This window comes from Anolis carolinensis, chromosome 5 (genome assembly GCF_035594765.1).
Source record: "Anolis carolinensis isolate JA03-04 chromosome 5, rAnoCar3.1.pri, whole genome shotgun sequence".
NCBI lineage: Eukaryota > Metazoa > Chordata > Lepidosauria > Squamata > Dactyloidae > Anolis > Anolis carolinensis.
In genome coordinates, this window is record NC_085845.1 from 112,392,445 (window position 1) to 112,416,848 (window position 24,404).

The following is a 24,404-nucleotide window of genomic DNA, read 5'->3' on the forward strand; positions in this document are numbered from 1 at the left end:
CAGATACTGCTCTAAGAGCCCATTAACCCGTTCCGACTGTCCATCCGTTTGCGGATGGAAAGCTGAAGACACGTTTAACTTAGTCCCCAAACACTCATGGAAGTGTTTCCAAAAGCGTGACACAAATTGCGGAGCCCTATCTGAAATAATCACCTCGGGTGCTCCGTGCAAACGATAGATGTGCTTTGTAAATAGTAAGGCCAACGTAGGGGCCGCCGGAATGGTTGAACAAGGAATAAAATGAGCCAGTTTACTAAATAAATCCACCACCACCCAAATACAAGTATAACCCCCAGACTTAGGCAAATCTGAAATAAAATCCATGGAAATGATTTGCCATGGCCTCTCCGGAACAGGTAAAGACGATAACAACCCTCTAGGGCGCCCAACAGGCGTCTTACTCTGCTGACAAACGGCGCAGCTGTCGCAAAAGCGCAGAATGTCTTGCCGCATCTTTGGCCACCAGTAGCTCCTGGTGATAAGCTGTACGGTCTTGAACCTGCCAAAGTGCCCAGCCATGGGTTCGTCATGGTGGGCTCTAATCACCTCCAACCTGAGGGTCCCTACTGGTACGTAAACCTGCCCCCTACGCACCAATACCCCGTCTTGATCCTGGAGATGCGGCAGTATGGTACGGTTACCTGCAGAGAGCAGCATCAGTTGCTCCTGAGTCCACACATCATCCTTCTGAGCCTCAAGGATCTGGTCATGTAACCCAAGCTCATTATCTACAACACACAGAGAGGCAGTAGGCAAGATGGTCTGACATACTACCTGCTCATTGGTCTTAAATTCCGGCTTGCGGGATAAAGCATCGGCCCGCAAGTTTGCCTTCCCCTCCACGAACTGCACCTTGAAGTTAAACCTGGAGAAAAACAAAGCCCAGCGGATTTGACGCTGGTTTAACTTCTTTGCTGTTTGCAAGTGCTCTAAGTTCTTGTGATCAGATCTGACCACGATCTGGTGCCGTGCCCCTTCAAGCCAGTGCCGCCACACCTCAAACGCCACCTTAATCGCCAACAACTCCTTCTCCCATATGGTATAGTTCTGCTCGAAGGGTGTTAGTTGCCGCGAGTAAAATCCACAGGGACGCAAGGTCCCTGAGGAATCCTTCTGAGACAATACAGCCCCCAACGCGTAGCTAGAAGCGTCCGCTTCTACCACGAACGGTCTGTCAACATCAGGATGGGTTAGTATGTTGTCCGATTGAAAACTAGACTTTAGTTGTAGAAACGCCTCGTGAGCTTCCCGCCCCCACACAAATGGCTGTTTCTTGCGCAGAAGCTGCGTCAAAGGTACCGTGAGCTTTGCAAAATTCGGAATAAACTCCCGGTAGTAATTAGCGAAACCCAAGAACCTTTGTACATCCTTCTTAGTCTTCAGCTCCTGCCATGAGTTGACGGCGTCAACCTTATGTGGGTCCATTTTAAGTTCCCTACCTGACACTACATGACCTAGGAACTCCACTTCAGGCACATGAAAGACGCACTTGGAAGCCTTGGCGAAAAGCCCATTAGCCCGCAGTCGGTGCAGAACCTGCTTGACATGTTGACGATGTTCTTTCTCGTCCTTAGAAAAAATCAAGATATCATCCAAATAAATCACTAAAAATTGGTCAATTAGGTCCCTGAACACATCGTTCATGAACCTCTGGAATACCGCAGGAGCATTACAAAGCCCAAAAGGCATGACTCGGAACTCGTGGCATCCGAAACACGTGTTAAATGCCGTCTTCCATTCATCCCCTTCCCGTATACGGATTAAGTTATAGGCCCCCCGCAGGTCAAGCTTGGTAAAGACCTTAGCCCCTTGCACCCTTGATAACAGTTCCGAGATTAAAGGCAGCGGGTACCTATCCCGAATGGTGTATTTGTTTAGGATCCGATAATCGCAGACCAACCTAAGTTCCCCAGTCTTTTTGGCTACAAAGAATACCGGTGCCGCAGTTGGAGAACTAGATGGGCGAATAAACCCCTTGGCTAAATTTTCATCTAGAAACTCCCGCAAAGCTTGCCTTTCCGGTACAGTCAAGGCATACAGCCTCCCTGCTGGCAGTTTCGCACCTTCTGCCAACTTGATGGCGCAATCATATGGCCTGTGCGGTGGTAATTTGTCCGCTTCTCTTTTACAAAATACATCAGAGAACTCCCCATACTCAGCAGGCACTCCCTCCATATCAGAATGAGTAACATTTAGAGTGCAACAATCCTGCCTCTTTAAGATCACTTTACGTGTTGCCCAATCTACTTGTGGGTTTACTACAGCTAGCCAATCCATCCCCAGGATCACATCATATCTAGGCAAGCTCGTAATATCCCACACAAACGTTCCCGTTACTCCCTGCACCTCCCACGTTACTGCTGAGGTTTCATGGTTAACCACCCCAGTCTCCAGCAGTCTCCCATCTGCTCCTTCCACCCACACGTCGCATGCCTTGCGCACTCTAGGAATGCCATGCTTCTTAGCAAACTCAATATCTACATAGGAGACCGTAGCCCCTGAGTCCAGCAGTGCCAAAGTAGAAACAAGTTCCCTTCCCCCAACAGATAATGTAATGGGTACGAAAACATGCTTCCTCCCCTCAGTTGACTGCTTGAGGAGCCCTAGTGCGTTGGACTCACGTCGCACTAGGGCTGGCCTTTTCCCGAAAGCTGGGAAGGTTTCACATTACAATTTTTGGCAAAATGCCCAGCATTCCCACAGTACAAACACAAGCCCAGCTGCCTCCTACGGCTCTTTTCCTCTGTAGACAGCTTTTTAAAGACCCCAAGCTCCATGGGCTCTTCCCCCATCACCACAGGTGCCCTGGTTACATGCATGGGTGGCGCACACATTGCTTTTGAGTGTTTACGAGCCTCGAACCTTGCGTCTAAACGCAGCACCTTAGCTACTAAGGCGTCCCAGCTTTCAGCCGGCTCCAAGCGTGCTAATTCATCCTGGAGCATATCACTTAACCCGGCAGTAAATAAAAGCATGAATGCATTTTCCCCCCAATCCAGCTGGTGGCGATACAGGTTAAACTTATTTAAGTAATCCAAAACAGTCCCCTTTCCCTGTTTCAACCGATACAGAGCCCACCCAGCGTTCTCCGTGCGGAGAGGATCCCCAAAAGTATCAGTTAACAACTTTTTGAAATTATTCAAATTGTCCTTGACTGGGTCATTTCCCAAAATTAAATTAGTGGCCCATTGTCCTGCGGGACCGGTCAACAAACTCAAAATAAAGGCCACCTTGCTAGTGTCTGTAGGAAAAGCATGAGCACTGAGCTGAGAAAAATAAAGCTCCACTTGTGCCAAAAAGGTTGGCAACTTGCACCTGGTTCCGTCAAAGCGTTCAGGAGTCAAAACATGTCCTTTCACAGCCTGAGCTGTTTGGATAACGGTAAAAGCCGTTTGCAATTGGTCTACTTTGGCCCTTAACTCATCCATCGTCTTCCTGACGGGTTTATTGCTGCAATAAACTTTTTATGGGCGTTGGGCAATCTGTCAAGGACAGAACGCCACAAGATTCAAAGTAACAGAGTTTATTAGATTACAGAACTCAAAAATGCCCGTAAAACACAAGGGCCAGGCAGTTTTTGCCTTTAGGAGCAAAAAGGGGCAAAAGTAAATGTTCAAAAGATAAACCGGATTAAACCGGAGTTTAATCCGGGTAAAAACAAACTGCTTGCTTCAGCCTGGGTATAAACGAAACGAAAGCCAAGGAACAAAAGATACAAAGAATGCAACTAATTGGCAGCAGATTCCTCTCTGCTGCCAACACTGTGCTTAGAGTAACTTGCGTCGCTCCCCCACACACACAGCAGACAGGATCTCCAACACGAGTAAATCAGCCAAGGATTGTAGCAGTTGAGTAGACCAGTTCCGTTCCGTAGATCAAAGCCAGAAGCAGACGTTTGTAGTTTTTCCAAGTCCAAGAAGGGGGGAAGACAAGCCGTGGTCAGTTCAGTCCGAGTTCTCAAAGCAGGAGATGGCGTCCGTCAAGAAGACGACGGAAGGTCAAGCTAATAAGAGTAAGCACAGGTTTGCACAAACAAATGCCCACACAATCCCTCCCGCCGTCTGACCCTGGATTCCAATCAACTTACGTCACAGCACAGGAAAGCACACAAGTCTTCAGGGAAGCGTCCCACACACACACGGATCCCAAGCGTTTGCCCAGATTACCTTGCCCAACGCAATTTGCAATTGCTCTCAAGCCCCATTTTATGCCAGTTACAAATCTTCATCACTGTCAGCTGTCCTCCTTAACCCGGGCGTTTCCTCATCACTTTCCTCGTCAGAGCTGGAACACCTCTGACTACGCCCAACAGCATCTCCAGCTGTGGATCCCGTCCCATCCCTCCAGCTAAACCATGGGTCTAATCCTGAAGGTCCCCATTCATCTTCTGTCCCATCATGGCCAGTGGCACCCACTTCCTCCCTTACCCGAGTCCAATCCATCTCATCCTCCTCTGAGCTAACCAGCCCCTCCTCCATTCTCTCCGTAAACCCTTCGAAAGACTCCTCGTCAGATGGTGCTGCAAATATGTCTCGCAGTCTTTTTCTCTCTCGCTCCTCGAGAGTATCTGACTCTCGAGGAGTCTTACGCCCACGTCTGTCAGTAACAGAGCCATGAGGCTCAATCATAACAGCAGCTGAGGATATGATCAATGGTTTCGTCGGTTTCCTTGCACAGTCTGCATTTTGGGTCATCAGCTGATTTTTCGATCTTGGCCTTGATTGCATTTGTTCTGATGAGTACTATTATTATTATTATTATTATTATTATTATTTGAAACACAACAAGATGAGTCCACAGCAGACACTCTGCTGGCTGTTGTACTGGATCACATGCCGGACACTTCCCAAGTGTCTAGGGTTGTGTGATGTATCAGCGAATAATGCGTGCAGATCCCAGTAAGGTGGCCTTCTGCAGCTGGCAGGTGCCAATTTTGTCAGAACCGATTGTGTTTAAGTGCAGGCCAAGGTCTTTAGGCACTGCACCCAGTGTGCCAATCACCACTGGGACCACCTTGATTGGCTTGTGCCACAGTCTTTGCAATTCGATCTTTAAATTCTCATATCCTGCCAGCTTTTCTAGTTGTTTCTCCTCAATCCTGCTGTCACCTGGGATTGCAACATCATCATCATCATCATTATTATTATTATTATTATTATTATTATTATTAGGGATGGCAGATCCTTATCATATTTAGGAGTTACTATCACATTAAGGGTTTCACCACAGAAGTAACATTAAATCAGCCCAAAGAATTGGTTCTGCTCTTCAGGAAGATAAGGCATGATTACATGAGTATCTTGAAGGCTTTCATCTGTAACGAGTCTGTTAAATTAAAGACTAATGCCTATTAAAGCCTGGAAGTGCTAAAAGTTATAAACAAAAAGCAACCCGTCATACATGGACAACTCAAGATTATTTCCAACAAAACCATCTTCACTTATACTCAATAAAATGTTCCTGGAATTGAATCCCTAAGGTAGCAAATAACCTGTTATTTAAAGTTAACTTTGCCTGCAGCCTTTAATTAAAAAGTCCTTTGCATAATGCAGAAAGCAAAATTGACTCCCTGACCATTGAATGAGTTGCTTAATTAAAATCAAAATCTTGAGGATTTCTCATTACTAGCAGATGCAAATGTGTAAACACAAAGCACTTTGGAAGAAGGGAAACTCTTACATTTAAAAAGTAACATAATACAATGTTCAAAAAATTACTGTGTTCTAAGTTGAATAAAGTAACGAATCACCCATGAAAAAAATTATAACAAAGACACTCCTGGGATTGGTACTATATTACACTTTCATTCTGATGTTCCAAGTATGACAATTACTTTGGTTTTTAAGGACTCATCTTGGGCTTGTTTAATGTGAAGAATGAAGCTGTTCTGGAAACGGCCAATGTTTCCCTCCAATACCTGCATGATATCACTTCTGTGCTCAACCACTGTATCCAAAATGACCACACTTTCAAATGTAAGGGGATCCACTGAAGCTGTTCTTACCACCAAGACATCCAGAAGAAGCAATTCCCTATTTGCCTAAATAGTATGCACATTTTACACGATGTGATATGTGTCTCCAAGAGACAAGGTCTGAAAAATGTAACTGCTCCAGCATGCCATGTATACAATTTGTATTTATGAGGATGCTAAGACACTTTTTTCTGCTAATTTCCTCCAAATATCACTCCGCCTCCATTGCAAACAGGCTTTCAAAGAAGACTCACGGATGCTAGTAGAGTCTTTTTCAAAGCCTACTTCCAAATGAGTCCATATGAGAAAGAGATGGGAGGTATGGGAAATCACAACAAAATCACAAAACAGGAATGCAATGGAGCTGTCTACTTGTGGAATCTGGCTTATTAGAAAAGTTCACAGAATACAAGGACATTATGCATAAATTTCATTAAAATGGAGGCTATAATGTGTATTTATTCCAAACAGGACTCCAACAGTAGAACTTCATGCATACTCATATGTTGTGTTGATTGAAGAAAGCAAGTGAAACAAGCAGAAATGTCTAAAAAATTAATGAAACATTCGAGCCCAGTGGATGTGTGCTACTTTGGGAATGTGGCCACCACTGAAAATTAGAACTTCGTGGGTACAATTCCATATGTGAAGTGAGTGAAGCACAATAGCACCGAGTTTATCTACATCAGCTAAACACTCTGAAAACGATACGACCTGAAGCAAGATCTCACAAATTTGGAATATACAATTAATATCTTGGAAGGTATTACAAGTTATAGCTGGGCTATGACTGGCAACAGACCACCACCCCTCCCCCAAATGCTCATAAGAGCTTGAAATTATGAATTTGGAAGACAAGGACTGTAAATATATGTGTGTATATAATATATGTATGCATGAAAAAACACACTGTACAAGCAAATACTTCTTCCATGGAACAGCACCCAAGCAATGCAATTTATTGATGATGATTACACTGCTATAATCAAATAAAATTATGTATTCAGTTCAAACACAAGTTGAAGGTCTGTCCCTTTAAGCATATCTCATCCTTCACTGATAATTTGGAGTCAGATTTGTATGGATTTCACACAGTAGGAAAGGTATATGCTAGATTTTCACCACTGTTAAAATATTCTCCAGTTAGAACACTCCCTATAAACACAATCTTGTGGGACTGATTTTTTTTAATGTCACTAAAATGAATAAGACTTGAGCTGCAAATTTGCACAGCTCTTATTCGTTTCAGAACAAAGTATGTATTATAAAGATTGTGCCCTACATCATTTACCTTTTGTGGTTTTTTATTACATACAATATGGTTTTAATATAAGCTTTGCACATTATAACCTAATTTTCGGTGTCTCCTTCAGCTATACTGCATTTTCCTATATCAAAGACAGTATCTTCGTTTGCTACAAGTGAATATTTTCCATCATCTTTTCCTTTTCTGAGAGCTTTCAAACACTTATCAAGTCTTTTCAGGAACACGTCAACGTCTTCTTTTGTTATTCCAATGGCTGAAGCAGCATTGAGGTATGCACAAGGATATTTATTTGTGTGGGCCATAAAACCTTCAAAAGTGTAGCCGCTCACTGTTTGGACAGTCCCAAGTGGAACAACCCTGAAAATAAACAAAGCAAGATTAAAATAGTACTTGAATACATGCAGGAAAAATGCAATAAGGTGAACAATAAGCCAATTAGGGTTACAGGTCAATGGTGAAATACATACTCTTTGACTCCTCAGCAACATGAAACCCTGCAAGCCATAGTCAATCGGTGTCAGCAAGAGTGTAGACTAGTGGTTGTCAACCTGTGGGTCCCCAGGTGTTTTGGCGTATAATTCCCAGAAATCCCAGCCAGTTTACCACCTGTTAGAATTTCTGGGAGTTGAAAACCAAAACAGCTGGGGACCCACAGGTTGAGAAACACTGATGCAGACCAACAAATGGTCTGATTCAGTACAAGGCAACTTCCTAAACCAGTTCTGCTAACTGTTCTCACTAATTCTCACTGCTTACAGAGAGACTTATTCCGTGCACTTTCCTGGGACTAAGTCTCTCTGTAAGCAGTGAAAATTCGTTTTGAGTAAAGTCTAGGATCAGCCAGTATATCCATTTAGTTCTGCCAGATTCTAGACACCTTGGCATCAATTTGGAGACTACCTTCTACTGCTCAAGGGATTTAGACTCAATGCATATGTTTCTGATCTCAGAAAATCAACAGAGGTACTCACCTTGCCCCAGAAACTTGTCTGGTGAAAAGCATTGATCCAAGTTGTGTAACAGCTGTGCCATTCTGTTCAGATAGCTCTTTCAATGACATTGCTGAAAATACATAGCTATGTTACTTTGACATATTACACTGGCCAACACACATTTTGGTGCCTCAAATGTTAGACCTGTTTCTGGGAATATTTGACCTGTTCATTTCAGAAATGACACCAGTTTTCTCTAGTTTTTGATATACAGAGCACATGTCATATACTAGTCTTCATCCGTTTGCCTATAAAAAAGCATGATAACCATTTTCTAAGAAACCAGAGATGGTGCAGTCTATCCAATGCAATTTTCTGAATCAGCGCTGAAAGTACCCCAGGAACAGGCCTACAAACCAAGACATCAAGAAACTTATTTTTAAGTTGGGCTGTGTTATTCATGATGATTTCTAACAACTCAAACAGGGGTCCCCAAACTAAGGCCTGTGGGCCGGATGCGGCCCTCCAAGGTCATTTACCTGGCCCTTGTCCTAAACTTTAGACTCAGGGTTGATCTAAGTCTGAAACAACTCAAAGGCACACAACAACCACAATCCTAATTTTGGACTATTGTATCATAGTCCAGCCCCTCAACAGTCTGACGGACCATGAAACGGCCTTCCACTTAAAAAGTTTGAGGACCCCTGAACTAAAATATACTTTAAAATGGTAAACAAAGCTGCCGGATAAGTTATCTGAATTAAATACATTTAAGTGAAATGCAAAATATCAAAGGCAGACAAATTATAGCACAGAATGGCCAGAGTAGATGTGATATATAATGTAACAATAAAAAACTATTTCAACAAGGCAATAATGAAACAGCAGCAGAATCTGAAATACAAGACCAGCAAAAAGACTGGAATACCAAAAAGGGTTAAATCGAACAGTTACAAGCTTGATAGATAAGGGGAATGCTAAAAAAATGTAGCATATCTTAATTTCAGTAAGATCCCACATAATAAACTTACAAAGAAGCTAGTAAAATGTAGGTTAGACAATGCTACTATTAGGTAGATTGGGAATTGGTTGATGGCCCAACCCAATGGGAAGGAATGAATCATTGGAGTGCCACAGGGGTCTGTCCTGGATCCATTGCATTTTAACATCTTTATCAGTAACTTAGACATTGGAATAAAGGGCATGTTTACAAAATCTGCAAATGAAACCAAATTGGGAGGGATAGCTAATAGCCCAAAAGACAGGATCAGAATCCAAAATGACCTCAACAAATTAAAAAACTGGGCCAAAACTCACAAAATGAATTTCAACAAGGAGAAATGCACAGTACTACACAGACAGAAAAAAAATGAAATGTACAGATATAGGGTGGGTGACACCAGGCTGGAAAACAGTACACGTGAAAGGGATTTGGGAGTCTTAGCAGACCACAAGCTGAACATGAGTCAACAGTGCACTGTAGCAGCTAAAGAAAATCAATGCGATTTTAAGCTGTATCAAAAGCATAGTGTCTAGACCAAATATGCGCAAATTTTGGCCCTCCAGATGTTTTGGACTTCAACTCCCACAATTCCTAACAGCCCACTGGCTGTTAGGAATTGTGAGAATTGAAGTTCAAAACACCTGGAGGATCGAAGTTTGCCCATGCCTGGTCTAGATCAAAGGAAATCCCACTACCACTCTATTCTGCTTTGGTCAGACCTCATTTGGAATACTGTGTCTAGTTCCTGCATAGCAGGAGGTTGGACTGGATGGCCCTAGGGGTCCCTCCCAAATCTAAGAGTCTAGGATTCTTCTACATTGGAGCAACCATCCCATGATGCTGTCATTACCTAAGGAGATGGGATTGTGGGGTGTATCCAGCAATCTTTCATTGTAGGCCTCTGCTAATTTCTTCATCTCACTTGAAAGATAGGAAAACATTTCCTAAATGTAGAAGAAATGAAAACTTTTAGTCTTATTTGCTGCTCTTTACATCAGGTTTCACTGTTTTCATTAATACTATCAAACATTCCCTTTACAATGGATAACTGAAACAAAAGCTACAGCAAAGTTCAAGGCGCATCTGAACACCAGAAAGCAGAGGTCACGAGCTATTTTAACAGGTTCGTGCACCCCAAGGCAGATGGCATAAAAGAGACAACTAGGAGCCTGATAATTAGGAAGTTTGCACTAAATGATTTTGCCAAACAAGGAAGTATGTGCCATGAAATGAGAAGGAAAAAGAGCAGGGAAGAAATAATGATCCGCACCGTAAGCCTCAAAATCAGAGTCAACATTCATAAAAACCAAAAACCATCTCTCTCCCTGTCACACACACCTATACCCCCTTCTCTACACAAATTGTGAGCAAAACTGCTACAGGAAAACCTGTCCAAAGGAGCTACAAGGCACTTACAGTGGTAAAATACACTAATATATGTCTAGGGTATTAAAACTACAAATTTACAATATGCACTTGGGCTTGTTGAAGTTATTGTTGGAAATAGCAACTGCCCAAGCCTTTCACTATTTATTTGTTAATGTATTCTATGTGCATGTTGATTTGACTGTACCTCTTTGGTGTGGGAGGGGTTATAGGCATGTGATTGGACTGTGCATATTCAGACTCAGGACTCCATTTTGTATTGAGTTTGCTGACCACCTCAGTGGAGGTGGATGCATGTTGCTGTTAGGACTTCTGTAGAGAAGTGTAACTTATGGACTTCAATAAGTACAACTATATCTAAAGACTATGGACTATTGATTAACAATGATACCCTTTGTACTCAACACACAGAGAAACTACATCCTATCTATAACTGAACTTTAATAAGAAATGTGCCTGTATGGTGAATTAATACAAGATGTTCGTGAGTAAACAAGAAATGTTCTTTTTCAAAGAAGACTTTTCTTTATCTCCGAGTGCATATTTTAAACAGGTTTCAAGGGAGTGTATATCTTTTTGGACAATTACAACCGCAACTGCAATTCAACTTCAAAGAAACAACCATCCTCTGTATTTTTGTAGTGGCATATCTTTGCTCTTGGCAGTTCAAAGACATGGTTCTTCAGTTTAACAGCTGAGTTACCTGTGTGCCAATGCATCAATGCTTATGAATATCACTTGTTCAAAGGATTGACTTCTAACAAGGTCATGTTTTTCTTGACTAGTGGTTTTTAAAAGGTGGTCACTACATGTTCATGGAGATTCACATTTGCCAAACAGATATGACATCATTTTTCCTTTTCAATAAGGTTATGATTGTCATTTATTTCCAAAGGGATATGTGCCCAGAGACTGGGTGCAGTTATTTCCAATAGTTCTGTGGTAAAACAATGGAAAATAAAACTGCACACCCCTGGTTTATTAGCTGGTTTATTAGAATTATTTTCCCCACTTTTAATAAGCTTTGAGATCATACAAGCAGTTATCCAAGCAGTTTGTTCTACTACAAATCAACAGTACTCTAGGTTGGCCAATACTATCAGATGCAAATGTGTCAAATCCATAGCTAACCTCCATTTAAAAATCTGCCATTTAAGAAGACTCAAAATAAGTTTTTTTCTGTATTGTCAGCACTAAATTTAATGCAGATACAAAATAATCTTTTCATACTAGGAAAGTATTGAACGATGTTATACACTATAAAGTCATTTAAGTATCTAGAGTTAAACCCAAAATGAAACAATGCTTTAAGCAAGGCTGATATCAAGTCTGGAAAAAGCAAAACACATACACATGCACAAAAATCTTCAAATTTTCCCCCTCTATTCTTTCACAACTACTATGATTATAAGGAATGCATTCCCATAATAGAAGAAAGAAGGCTATGCCCAGATTGCTAGTAGCCATTTTTCCATCTCACAAATGGAAACAGAACATTTAAAATTAATCTGTGATACTTGCTATACTACTTGTGTGTGTAGATCTCTCCAGTGTATGGAGTGTTCAGTCATGTTTATAACACCACCTTGGAGCTATTCAAATATAATGTCAAACCAAGGTTTGGTGTCATAAGAATGAGATTTGGATTTCTCATTTCTCTTCTGGTTTTCCTGACAAACATCTGTTCTCACCTTGAGGGATCCAAGCAGGACTGGAAGTTTCCAATCTTGGCATGTAAAGCGACAAAGGAAGAGGAAACAGAGCCTGAGATTTGTGCTGGCTAAGGTAAAAGGTAAAGGTTTTCTTCTGACGTTAAGTCCAGTCGTGACCGACTCTGGGGATTGGTGCTCATCTCCATTTCTAAGCCGAAGAGCCGGCGTTGTCCGTAGACACCTCCAAGGTCATGTGGCCGGCATGACTGCATGGAGCGTCGTTACTTTCCCGCCAGAGCGGTACCTATTTATCTACTCACATTTGTATGTTTTTGAACTGCTAGGTTGGCAGGAGCTGGGGCTAATAGTGGGCATTCATTCCGCTCCCGAGATTTGAAACTGGGACCTTTCGGTCTGCAAGTTCAGCAGCTCAGCGCTTTAACACACTACCCATAATGTCAACCATGATTTGATGTCACATCTAAGTATTCCTCGGTCTCTATATTTGTGAACAAGAGGTACAACTTAAGCATTCCTTATCTGAAATGTGTGGAAACTAGAAGAGTTTTGGATTTCAGAAGACCTGTATTTGCATTTTAGTACAAGATCTTGAAGATGGGATGCAAGTCTAAACATGGAATTTATTTATGTTTTGTATACATCTTGGTATGTTGAATAAGAGGCTTCTCAGTGGTTTAGCAACCAGGGAGGGCATTTGGGGTATAGTTATTTGATGATAATAGGAGAATGGGGTATCACGGCAACATCGGGAAGTGAAGTGATAACTGCTCTTTTCTCTTGGATGCAGAAAAGAAGATGTGCACTGTCCAAATTACCCCCATTTGCAATATCCCCTGTTATTAGATGCCTTTGGAGCCATGAGTAAATGTTGAGAAGCTGTCTTAAATGTAGGAAGAGAGGAGAAAAGGAGCACTGTAACTCTGCTTGTGAAATGTCAACACTCTGCAGCCATCAGGCAGGACTGTGACCCAGATACAGCTGGACTTCAGCAGAATAGGTAATGGCAAATCACAGAAATTGCAAGTGGGAGGATTTTACTTTCCCTATCCTTGTGGTAAACAGAGCCTTGAACCCCTATAGCTTGAGAGGACAGAGAGGATGAGATATTTTTCTTTGTGGCGGGCGGGAGGAGATGTGTGTTGTCAGGTTCTGCTGCAGAGATAACTCTCCCCTCTGCAAGATATCGGCTGGGCTCTTTTTTGATATGAGCTCAACTAACCTGCAATAAGGTTTGATGTGAGGATAAAGCAAGAAAAGGGAGAAAATTATTCTGGGGTTTTTTTTAGCCTGCCTTCTTTTTTGAGTAGGTGTAGTGGAACCAATATAGAAAAGAGCACTCAATGTCAAGCTATAAATAGCTCCTGCTGAGAACATAATAGCTCTGCCTCCGCCTTCACGGAGCAAAAGGCAATAAACCACCACTATTAAATTTTACCATTCAGAAATGTGCACATTTGAAGTATGCTACCAAAAAAAAAAGAGAGGAGGGGGTGGTGGTTCTTATCTCTAAAACATACCCAGTCACAAAAACATATTTACAACATTTAGAGAGTCGTGTTTGTAGAGCAGAACATCGTCTTCAGGAAACAACTCCGCTTCTCGATTTAGGGGGTTAAATATTGAATTCTTTCCTCAGTCCTTAGTATTATGCAAGCCGAGACGCAGTGCAGCTTATTTCTTATAAAAAGAAATGCAAGTAAAAGCCCATATCAACAAAAACATATGCGTAAAATGCATTAAACTGGCTGTAGAATTCAAATAGTTTAAAACATCTATTTGGAAGCAATTAGATAAAAATCATACAGAATGCTAAGACAAGCCCTTTTCTTATAAAACAGTCAGTTCCCAAAGCCTGGTTGGAATACAAAAGTATTCCCATGCTGATGATAGGAAAGCAAGGATGGGCCCAGTTTGACTTCCCTAGGAAGAGAGTCCTATAGCCTAGGAACAGCCACTGAGGAGTGTCCCCATCCACCAAATATAGTTGCAAGTGGAAGGACCAAATAATACTGTACAACCCCTGTATCGACAGGGGATATGTTTCAAGACCACCCTCATCCCTGAAGATAACTGAAACTATGGATAATAATGAACCCTATATAGGCAGTCAGAGTTACAAACATCCAATTTACATACATGATGCCACAAGAATGTGAATGCATATTAATGTTGATTAAAACTGTTTATTTTATGATGTTTTATACTTTTTATTGATGTATTTGAATTGTTGTTTACATTATTTTAATATGTTGTAAGCCTCTGAGGGAAAAAAGCGCTGTATAAATAAATAGTTATTTTATTATGACACAGCAAACAAGATAGATATGCTGGATTTCGTATCACAAAATCAATAAATATTTATTATTATTAGTAGTAGTATTACTACTACTATTATTATTATTATTATTATTATTATTATTATTATTATTATTATTCGACTCATAGTTAAGGACGGTGGTGAAACAACCAATCCTTGTGTCCACAACAAGCCATTTTTTTCAAAATCCAATTCTGACAGGGACAGAAAGTGAGATTTTTTGAAGGCACAGGGCCAGTCAGTAAAGCTTTATAATCTAGCCAGTAAATCTAGCTGTAAATCTGATCCTCCACTGAACATGTGCAAAATCATGTATGGCCAATGTATTTTATGTCTTTCTAGAAGAGGTAGATGGGATTGGCACAGTAAAATCAATTTGATTTTTTTAATATGGCCACCAGTCCTCCCATTTTCACATTCTTGGGAACTATTCTTATTTTTCTGGAGAAATTGCAAGAGCTGTTTCTACTTGAAAGTAGGACTGCCAACTATCACACAGATTTCTGGTGAGACTGCTCAGTCTTCCCTCTTCTGTACTGAAGATTAAGGAGGAGCTACAATTCATTCTACCCCCTGAAAAGTCCTGTAATGGTTGTAGAAGAGCCTTCCTCCTTGGTTTCCCCCTTCGCAGAGCTTATTAATGTATCTGTGTTTTCGAAGTTAAAAACCAACTTTTATCTTAGCGGAGATGAAATGAGCAGCATCCATTCCATAACCAAAACAGTCCAAGTAAAAATGTGTTGCTGAAAGCTTTCATGGCCAGAATCACTGGGTTGCTGTGAGTTTTCCAAGCTGTATGGCCATGTTCCAGAAGCATTCTGTCCTGATGTTTTGCCCACATCTAAGGCAGGCATCCTCAGAAGTTGTGAGGTCTGTTGGAAACTAGGCAAGGGAGGTTTATATATCTGTGGAATGTCCAGGGTGAGTGAAGGACTATTGTCTGCTTGAGGAAAGTGAATGTTGCAGTTGGCCACCTTGATTAGCACTGAATGGCCTTGCAGCTTCAAAGCCTGGCTGGGGGGATCCTTTGCTGGGAAGTGTTAGCTGTGCCTGATTGTTTCCTGTCTGGAATTCCCTGTTTTTTGAGTGTTGTTCTTTATTTACTGTCCTGATTTTAGAGTTTTATTTTATACTGGTAGTCTGATTTTGTTTATTTTCATAGTTTCCTCCTTTCTGTTGAAATTGTATACATGCTTGTGGATTTCAATGGCTTCTCTGTGTAGTCTGACATGGTGGTTGTTAGAGTGGTCCAGCATTTCAAAGAAAGGGGAATTCCAGACAGGAAACAATCAGGGCCAGCTAACACCTCCCATTAAAGGATTCCCCCAGGCAGGAAGCAGCCAGGCTTTGAAGCTGCAAGGCCATTCCATGCTAATCAAGGTGGTCAATTGCAACATTCACACTTGCCTCAAGCAGACATGAGTTCTTTCTCCCACCCTGGACATTCCACAGATATATAAACCTCATTTGCCTAGTTTCCAACAGACCGCACAACCTCTGAGAATGCCTGCCATAGATGTCAGCGAAACGTCAAGAAAGAATGCTTCTGGAGCATGGCCATACAGCCTAGAAAACTCACAGCAACTCAGTCCTAGTAAAATCTTCCCTTCCTCATAAACTAACGGGAGGTAAGTTCAGCATAGCAGCTCATGCACTGATCTATCAGGTGGCCTCTTAGATGTATGTTATGAGTAAATGGGGGAATATTTTGGTCAAAGTGTTTGATTATTTATTTCACCTGATATGCTACTGTGTCCTGCTGCAGCCACTATTTAGGAATCACTGGCCTGGTATCTTGAGATTTCTATAGCAGCCTGAAACAAGGAGATGGTACAATGTGAACTGGTTTTGTTCTGCTTCAAAAGTAGCAATCAAACAATGGCACTGAGCCATCAATCAAAATGATGTACATTTCAAGTAACATCAAATCACTTTGCTTCTGTTTAATTACATCCAAAAATAGCCCTATACCTGCAAGAGAGAAAAAAACCTTCCAGATTTAAAGATGCACAAGAGTTGAAAGATGTGAAAATAGAATTAATAAGAATGTGACTAACATCCCTCAAAGAAGCAATCGCAACATTCCTCTCAACACACTGAAAAATCAATGATGCAATATTAGTTGATGTACTGTCAAAGTAAGTCAATTATGAGGCTACGCTAAGTTCCACAAAAGCACTTCAGTTATAACAGGGGGGAAACTCAGTGTACAAAGTAAAACTACTGTTGTTATTGCTTCCCATCTTATTGCTGTGTGTCCTAACAGCATTTTGATCTGCAACATTAAGTGAGGCTTCTCTGAACTATCTTCATCCGTTCAACACGTTGTTTATTTCCTGGCTGCCAGACAAGAGCTTAAAAAATGATTATCTTTCATAGACCCTTTTGACTCTCTGCTTCCCTAGCTGCCTATCATTCTTCATTTTACGTTCCACAGGCTCAAGGAGTAGATCTCAGTGTCAACAGATAGGGAAATTTGCACCTTTTGAGATATGCTGACAGAACAACCATATCTTCCTTTGACCGGTCACAAATATCTATGGCTTTCAGGACAATACAAAGGAATTCAGTGGAAACACAATAACTGGGAAAGAACTTTACACATTTGGGGAAAATGTACAAATTATGTTCACAAATCAGAAATACACAAAACAGAGAAATGTATTTTCATTATTTCACCATGGGCAGAAACACTGGTCTCACAGCCCAACATGAAACAAGGCTTCAAGTCGCAGAAAAGCCAAACCTGCGAGACTATCGCATTTTTAGAAGTCTGGTGATTGACTATTTAAATCAGTGGTTCTCACCTGTGAGTCCTCAGATGTTTTGGCCTTCAGCTTCCAGAAATCCTAACAGCTGATAAACTGGCTTGGATTTCAGGGAGTTGTAGGCCAAAACACCTGGGGATCCACAAGTTGAAAACCACTAATTTAAACAGTTTCTTCAATTTAAAAAAAACAATAAAAAAACTAAATTGTAGAAGGAAGAGGTCTACAATAACCTTCTCCCCAACATGCTAGTTTTCTATGCTAAGAAAGTCTTTCTTTCTGTAGAGAAGCCCACTTTTCAGGCATGAAACTCCACTTTGATGTGGTATAACCCAGGACAGGCTCATATCTTCACTAGATTCTGCTGTATTAAATGAAAAAGTCAACTGCAAATATGTAAGTAAGTGTCACAAATGTTGAAAGTTGTAGATAAATAGAAGCTTTACCACTGTTTCTGAATCAGAATAAACCCTGCAGTATAATAAAGTGTCACTCAGGTTTGTGTAACAAGTAACAGTAACTTTACTTCAGTCCAAAAGATCAAACAGGGCAACAATATATACAGCAGTCTCCCTGAATTCACACAGAGAACATAGGGAATAAATAGTCCCTTTAAAGAGTCTTTAAATATGCCTTATTTGCCTTATAAATAATCAGACTTTGGAGAGTTGGCAGCCATCTCCTTCCTGGCTATTTCCAGTCAGCACTCTCTTCACTCCCCGAGGTGAAAATGGCAGTTACAACCGTTTGTCTCAGCACCAAGCTAGAGACAGCAGCCAATCAAAATTCTGGCTCCTGGCTGGCTTAGCCAATTAGCTGTCAACACATGCCTTTCCAGTCAAGTCATTATATCATGGTGCCTTTTTACAAACCCTCACAACAAACATTTGCAACAAGTTACAAACACATTAAAATGCATTGTGAATGACACACATAAAAGGGGTGTAGAAGTAATGCTGTATTTCTAAGTGTAATTCTAATGCTTTCTGAGGATTCCTCCTTGAGTAACAGAGTGTTGACCAAGTCATGGTTGTGCAGCTTCAAGTTCATCTGAGTTATTGTTCATCATGTAAGACTGGATGTTGCACTGTGGCTGCACTTGTGGTCATAACTGATTATTTTGTGTCAGAGATCAATAAGGGGAATTGTACCTTATTGATCTTATTCTGTCTAGTGGCACTCTCATTCATCATAAAGGTGATGGCATCTCAACTGTTGGACTTTGGTGGTTGATTGCAGAAATAAATAATTCTACTCGCTTTTGGCAGGGAGGTCACCAGGGGTGCTGTCGGAGGATTGCTTGAAATCTCTTGGAACTTTAACTGGAGGATCAAATTCCCTGACCGTCTTTTGATCAATGAGTAAGGGACATGCTGCATAATAGTGTACAGAGTGGTCAATATGTTAACATCTAGCTTCCTCTTCTCTATGGAAAGTCTCACAGATTTAGGGACTAGTTGGAATTTTTTACTATAGAAAAACCAACCTGACAGTAATTCAAGACACAAATGAAAAGATGACAGAAGCTGGCAGTTTTGGAAATCCAAGGCTAACAGCAGATAAGTCATAGGGATTGTTATGAATGTGGATCCCTTCATTAGCCTAACTGACAACACTGAAGTTCGATGGGGAAAATAAAATGGAATCACTCTATGTTCAAGAGCCAAAACTCCAAGGGTGAAAACCAGCACAGAAATCTTGAACAAAACAAAAAGAAAGCAAGAAGATGACAATGTCGCAGAGCAAGCAAGGGTTCTTAATGCATGTACAACACTCCTGCTGCTGGCCCTAACAGCTGCAGCTCTATTACTGTTGGCTGCAACTTACAACTGTAATTTGCCATCAGTTACTTTTGAAATATTACCTTTCTCTCTTTTAGCAGCCGTTGATACCCTTTTGTGCCCAAGGTCAACAATGTAATGAGAACATCTAATGAAGGAGAGGCTGAGGCTCTTCCTGGGGAAGGGAAACATAAGATATCCATCAATTCGCTTCTTACTTGAGAGAGTAAGCTATTTCAGTTTCTTTTGAGAATTGTTTTCCTAAGAACAATCAATTTAAAAACTAGGTACCTGGGTACATTTTGCTGATCTCCTGTATGAAGGAGTCATTGAAGCCAGCAATGATAGCACCACCTACTGGAACCATAAAATTCTTGTCCAAACTTTGCACAAAAGCATCGATTCTGCCTCTTCTTGCTCCCTAAATGACAGAATGAAGAACGGATGCAATACATATAAATACAGAGAAAGAACTCAGAAATCCAGCAAAACACCTGAACTGAGCAGTGTTAATCAATACTAGCACGAGCCCCCAAAAGACTCTTATGCAAACCTAACTGACAAATGGGAAAACGGGCATGTATTTCACACTTCTCATTTAGTTCAAAGGACTTTGTACAAGATAACTTTTCAGTGTCTTTTGCCTTAGTTTCATCAAATATTTTTTCTACTGTTGTTGATTAGTGTTTGGAAAATAATAATAAGTGATAAAGACAAGAACTGAAACAGGTAAGCCTTTTTCAAAACATGGAATTTTAGCTATATAATTTCTATTTCACAAGAGTAGGGTAAGACCACTAACACTGATGACATTGCATCTTATTAGGAGAATATGTGACTCAAGCTGAGAGAAACTCTATCCAAACACAACACAAAGGTAATTGTGGGGGTGGGTGGAGCTGAGTATTGTATGGATTCCCCCCATAACACCCTCCACTGCCAAATCAGATTTATTATTTTCTGATATTAAGGGGAAAAGCTGTACAATGGAGTCTAGATGAACACATTGTATCTTTATTCCCAGCTTCCAACAGAAGAGCTCTATCCATGTTTATTTAGACAATCTGCCACATTAAATCAAACTTTACTTGAGAAGACACACTGAATCAATGAATTTTAACAAGTCTTGATTTAATAAATTTCCACTGATTTAATGAGTTTACTTGGGACTCACAGTTGGATCTAGACCTCTTCAAGAGAATTTACTTCCTGATGGGCAGCTTAGACTAACAGAAGTATGAAGTTATTTTACTTTAACTATATTAAGAGAATTTTCAAGTCATTGCAAACAACAAACAATGCTAGAACAACAGAGCAGCACAGTAAAACATCCTACTAAAGATACTAAAATCAAATGCCTAGATTATATGCTAACATCTAAAGCTAAGAAGTACAGGCATTAGGAAAGGACAATTAGAAAATATATTCTGCAGGCATGTTTCCATTATGAATAAGGTGTGTTCTTCTGTTCCACGGGTCCTGGTAAAGAACCTGGAGAACTTTTCTAGATAACTTCAGGACAGCGACATGCTTGTTTGAGAGCAAGCTTCTTTCAAGGTAAGCAATAAGGCTGTATATTGCTTGGGTTCAAGGTAAACCCTGACCTGTACTCAGAAGTATACAGGAAGCCTACAAGAGCTACATCTCAAAGCAATCCCTGTTATGAAACTTATTATAAGAGAATACTAAGGTTAAGTCACACACACTCAATCCTAGAAAACCCCTGAGGAACACCCTAAGTGAGAAATAACAGATGAGCCCAGAAATTCAGTCTCCATTTAATCTAAAGACATATGACCCATATCTGAAGTCAACTTCTCATCTTACCTGCTGAATGAGATGCATGCATTTGGAAGACTGAACTCCATAGGCATTATTAACTATATGAGGGATGTCATATTTTGCACATATCTCAGCCAATTCTTCCAATCTGCAAATATAAACAAGAGTTTAGGTCAAATAAAGGCAAAAACAGAAAAAAGGGCATAGGAATAGATAGGTAGATGAGTCAGAAATAAATGTAAAGGAGGAACAAAGAGAGAGACAAGCAGACCAGCTAATGTAAGAGGCCCCCATTATTATCCTACAATTTAGGATGGGACAGAAACCTAGGATGGAATTGAAATAGATGATTAAACTACAATGAGTTGTTACAATAACCCATGAACAACTTTTAATCCAGAAAGATCACTATTGTGTCATATCACCAACAGCTTCTCTTAGTTGTAAAACTCTGTTGGGCCAACGCTATGAAATAAATTTCAGGTTTTGTGGTGTTGGTTATTACTGAACAGTTCTTAGCACTTTTTACTAAACAATTTTTTTATTCAAACAAATGATTCATACATTTCTCTAAAGCTCCAAGTGCATATTATGTTTTGATGGCTGAAACAGCGGTTATTATTTAGAAAAACTGAATATCTTGCTGTTGTTGATAACCATCCCATTAATCCATAGTTTAATCTGTGTTAACCAAAGTCATTCAGATAAGAATGGACCAACTTTCTAATTCAGATATCTTCTCAAGATGCGCACAGACATGCAGTGAACAAGTAAATTATCTATGTGGAACTAAGTAGCACGTCTGTCATAATACCTAAAAATCTCATGGTACAGCCTTTTGCCTTGTCTGAAAATTCTAGGTTTACTACTGGTATTCAGTTAGGAACTTTCCTGATTGCCACATGGTAAACATGTAAGGATACATTTATTTTACTCCAGAGAGTGAGATTTGAAGGGTTCCTAAGAAAAATGCTCTTTACAGCCACTGACACTAGCACCGTTCACCCAAAAATGAATGCAGTAGCATTTGTTCATCTGTTATTTTTTTTCCTGCTCAGAAACCCATCTCTGACATTGTCAAACATTTCTTGTCCAGAAGAGAAACTTACCTGGCTAGTTTGTGAGCAGTGCAACAGAATCATTATGATAGAGTCTGAATATGTAAGGTGTACATATTGAACACTAATGTACAACTTTAAACTAAACTAAGCCACTATAAAGGATAAACGCGCAAAAAAACGTATTTTTTAAAATGAGTTTTTAATCCTTCTGGGCCAGGAAATGAACTATGGCATCTCTTAGCTATACACCCAAACTGAATTTGGCAGCAATTAAAGCCATCCTCTCCCTACAGACTTTGTTGAAATGAGTCTGTAATCTTTGTACACATTCTAACAATTAATCCTGACATAATAGATTCTGAAACAGGACTCTGCTACTAGAGCAAGGTGACGAAGAGAAAGAAGAGGATAAGGTGGAGGGTGTGAACTCCAACTGCAAGAACCAGACTATTATATTATGGTTAGTGGATAGCATGTTGGACCAAAACCAAAGAGTCAAATATTTATTCTGTTGGAAAACTCACCGAGTGACCTTATAATAGTGAGCATGGCTGTATTCAAATATAATACAAACAGAACAAACTAAGAAACTTCTTTAAGAATCAGTTGGTTTCTGTGCTAAGAAAGGTATTGGCGCTAAGAAAGGTATATGCAAATGGAAGACTGTAACAGGAAACCTGTGCAAAGAACTTCAGTTGAATTGGATCCAAACGGGTTAAGTTGAATCTGGTTTCAAAACCCAGGTATGCCTGCCTAGTCCACCATTTTATTTCCACAATGACCAACCAATTGCTCACAAAAACATGAGTGCAACAGCAGTAAGAACTGCACTGCATAATGCTTCTGATACTGTAAATAATATGCAACCATAATGGCTAAGAACTTTATTCGATGTTCTTCAGGCTCCATTTCTATGTGTGTTGTCGAAGGCTTCCATGGCCAGGATCACAGGGTTGTTGTATGTTTTCCGGGCTGTATAGCCATGTTCTAGAAGTATTCTCTCCTGACATTTTGCCCACATCTATGGCAGGCATCCTCAGAGGTTGTGAGGTATGGACTTCCCACAGATATATACAGTAGAGTCTCACTTATCCAACATAAACAGGCCAGCAGAATGTTGGATAAGTTAATATGTTGGATAATAAGGAGGGATGAAGGAAAAGCCTATTAAAAATCAAATTAGATTATGATTTTACAAATTAAGCACCAAAACATCATGTTATACAACAAAGTTGACAGAAAAAGTAGTTCAATACGCAGTAATGCTATGTAGTATTTATATTACTAATTACTAATATTATTGATTACTGTATTTATGAATTTAGCACCAAAATATCACAATGTATTGAAAACATTGACTACAAAAATGTGTTGGATAATCCAGAACGTTGGATAAGCGAGTGTTGGATAAGTGAGACTCTACTGTATAAACCTTCCTTGCTGAGTTTCTCCATACCTCACAACTTCTGAGGATGCCTGCCATAGATGTGGGCAAAACGTCAGGAGAGAATACTTCTAGAACATGGCCATACAGCCCGGAAAACATACAACAATCCATTTCTATGTGCTTAGGAAACAGAGCCCCACGGGAGGGCACTTCTGGTGGGAATTTGTGTTGTTTCCTAAGCACATGGAAATGGAGCCTAAATCCCATCTTTAGGAGTTGGGCATTACCCAACTTCAAATAGGTTCCAGACAGGAGAAAGGAGTGGGAAATTGGTAAGTACATAGGATGGCTGGCCATCCCTCAAGATAGGGAAAGATGGAAGGGAACAGGTTAAGACAGTTCCCTCTGTTTTCTCCCGCTTTTACCTCAGTCCGCCTGATGAAGTCCCAAGTCTATGCCAACATCCTAAAATTAATGACAGTAGAGTAAAATGTGAGAAGAATGCTGCTGTGTGATCACATCAAAGACCTGTCTGCCTAGGCCAACATACTGTTTGTAGAGTCGCAATGCAAGCCCCATTAATTCATGCACACATGGCCTCTCTTTCAGAGGACCAGACAAACTGAAATAAATAAACCTCATTTACTGCATATACTCATGCACAAATTGAGGTCAGATTTTAAAATTATGGATTTCATTTTGAGCTGTGGATAAATTGAGGATTATTCTGTGGAGAGGAGAAAGCACCCAATGCTCCCTCAGGGACCAGTCACCCTGATCACTATTTTCCCTCTAAACAAAGAAGTGGTGCTATGGCAGACAGAGTAGAGAGTTAGCAAAAGGAAAGCTCTTTCCTTTTGCCACTCTACTAAGAGAATGCGGTGACTCCTTTTTTTGTAAGAGTCAAGGCACAGTACTCCTACGGACTCGTGGATAAGCTGACTCGTTTTTTGGTGAGTTGATTTTTTTACAAAACTTTCTAGACATACATGAGTATATATCAGGTATGGGCAACCCTCGGCCCTCCAGGTGTTTTGGACTCCAACTTCCACAATTCCTAACAACTGGTAAGT

General features: G+C 40.5%; 1 protein-coding gene across 1 annotated transcript in view; it reads right to left on the reverse strand.

Moving 5' to 3' along the window:
* Positions 1-6,896: 6,896 nt before the first annotated feature.
* Positions 6,897-24,404, reverse strand: part of sepsecs (Sep (O-phosphoserine) tRNA:Sec (selenocysteine) tRNA synthase) — a 33,390-nt gene continuing 15,882 nt past the window's right edge. The window contains exons 6-11 of the mRNA XM_003228525.4: positions 20,929-21,031; positions 19,393-19,522; positions 19,185-19,276; positions 10,027-10,120; positions 8,213-8,303; positions 6,897-7,598 (exon numbers count right to left, since the gene is read on the reverse strand). Of these exons, the coding sequence (XP_003228573.3) occupies positions 7,325-7,598; positions 8,213-8,303; positions 10,027-10,120; positions 19,185-19,276; positions 19,393-19,522; positions 20,929-21,031 (784 nt within the window). The 3' untranslated portion in view covers positions 6,897-7,324. The remainder of the gene's footprint in view (positions 7,599-8,212; positions 8,304-10,026; positions 10,121-19,184; positions 19,277-19,392; positions 19,523-20,928; positions 21,032-24,404) is intronic.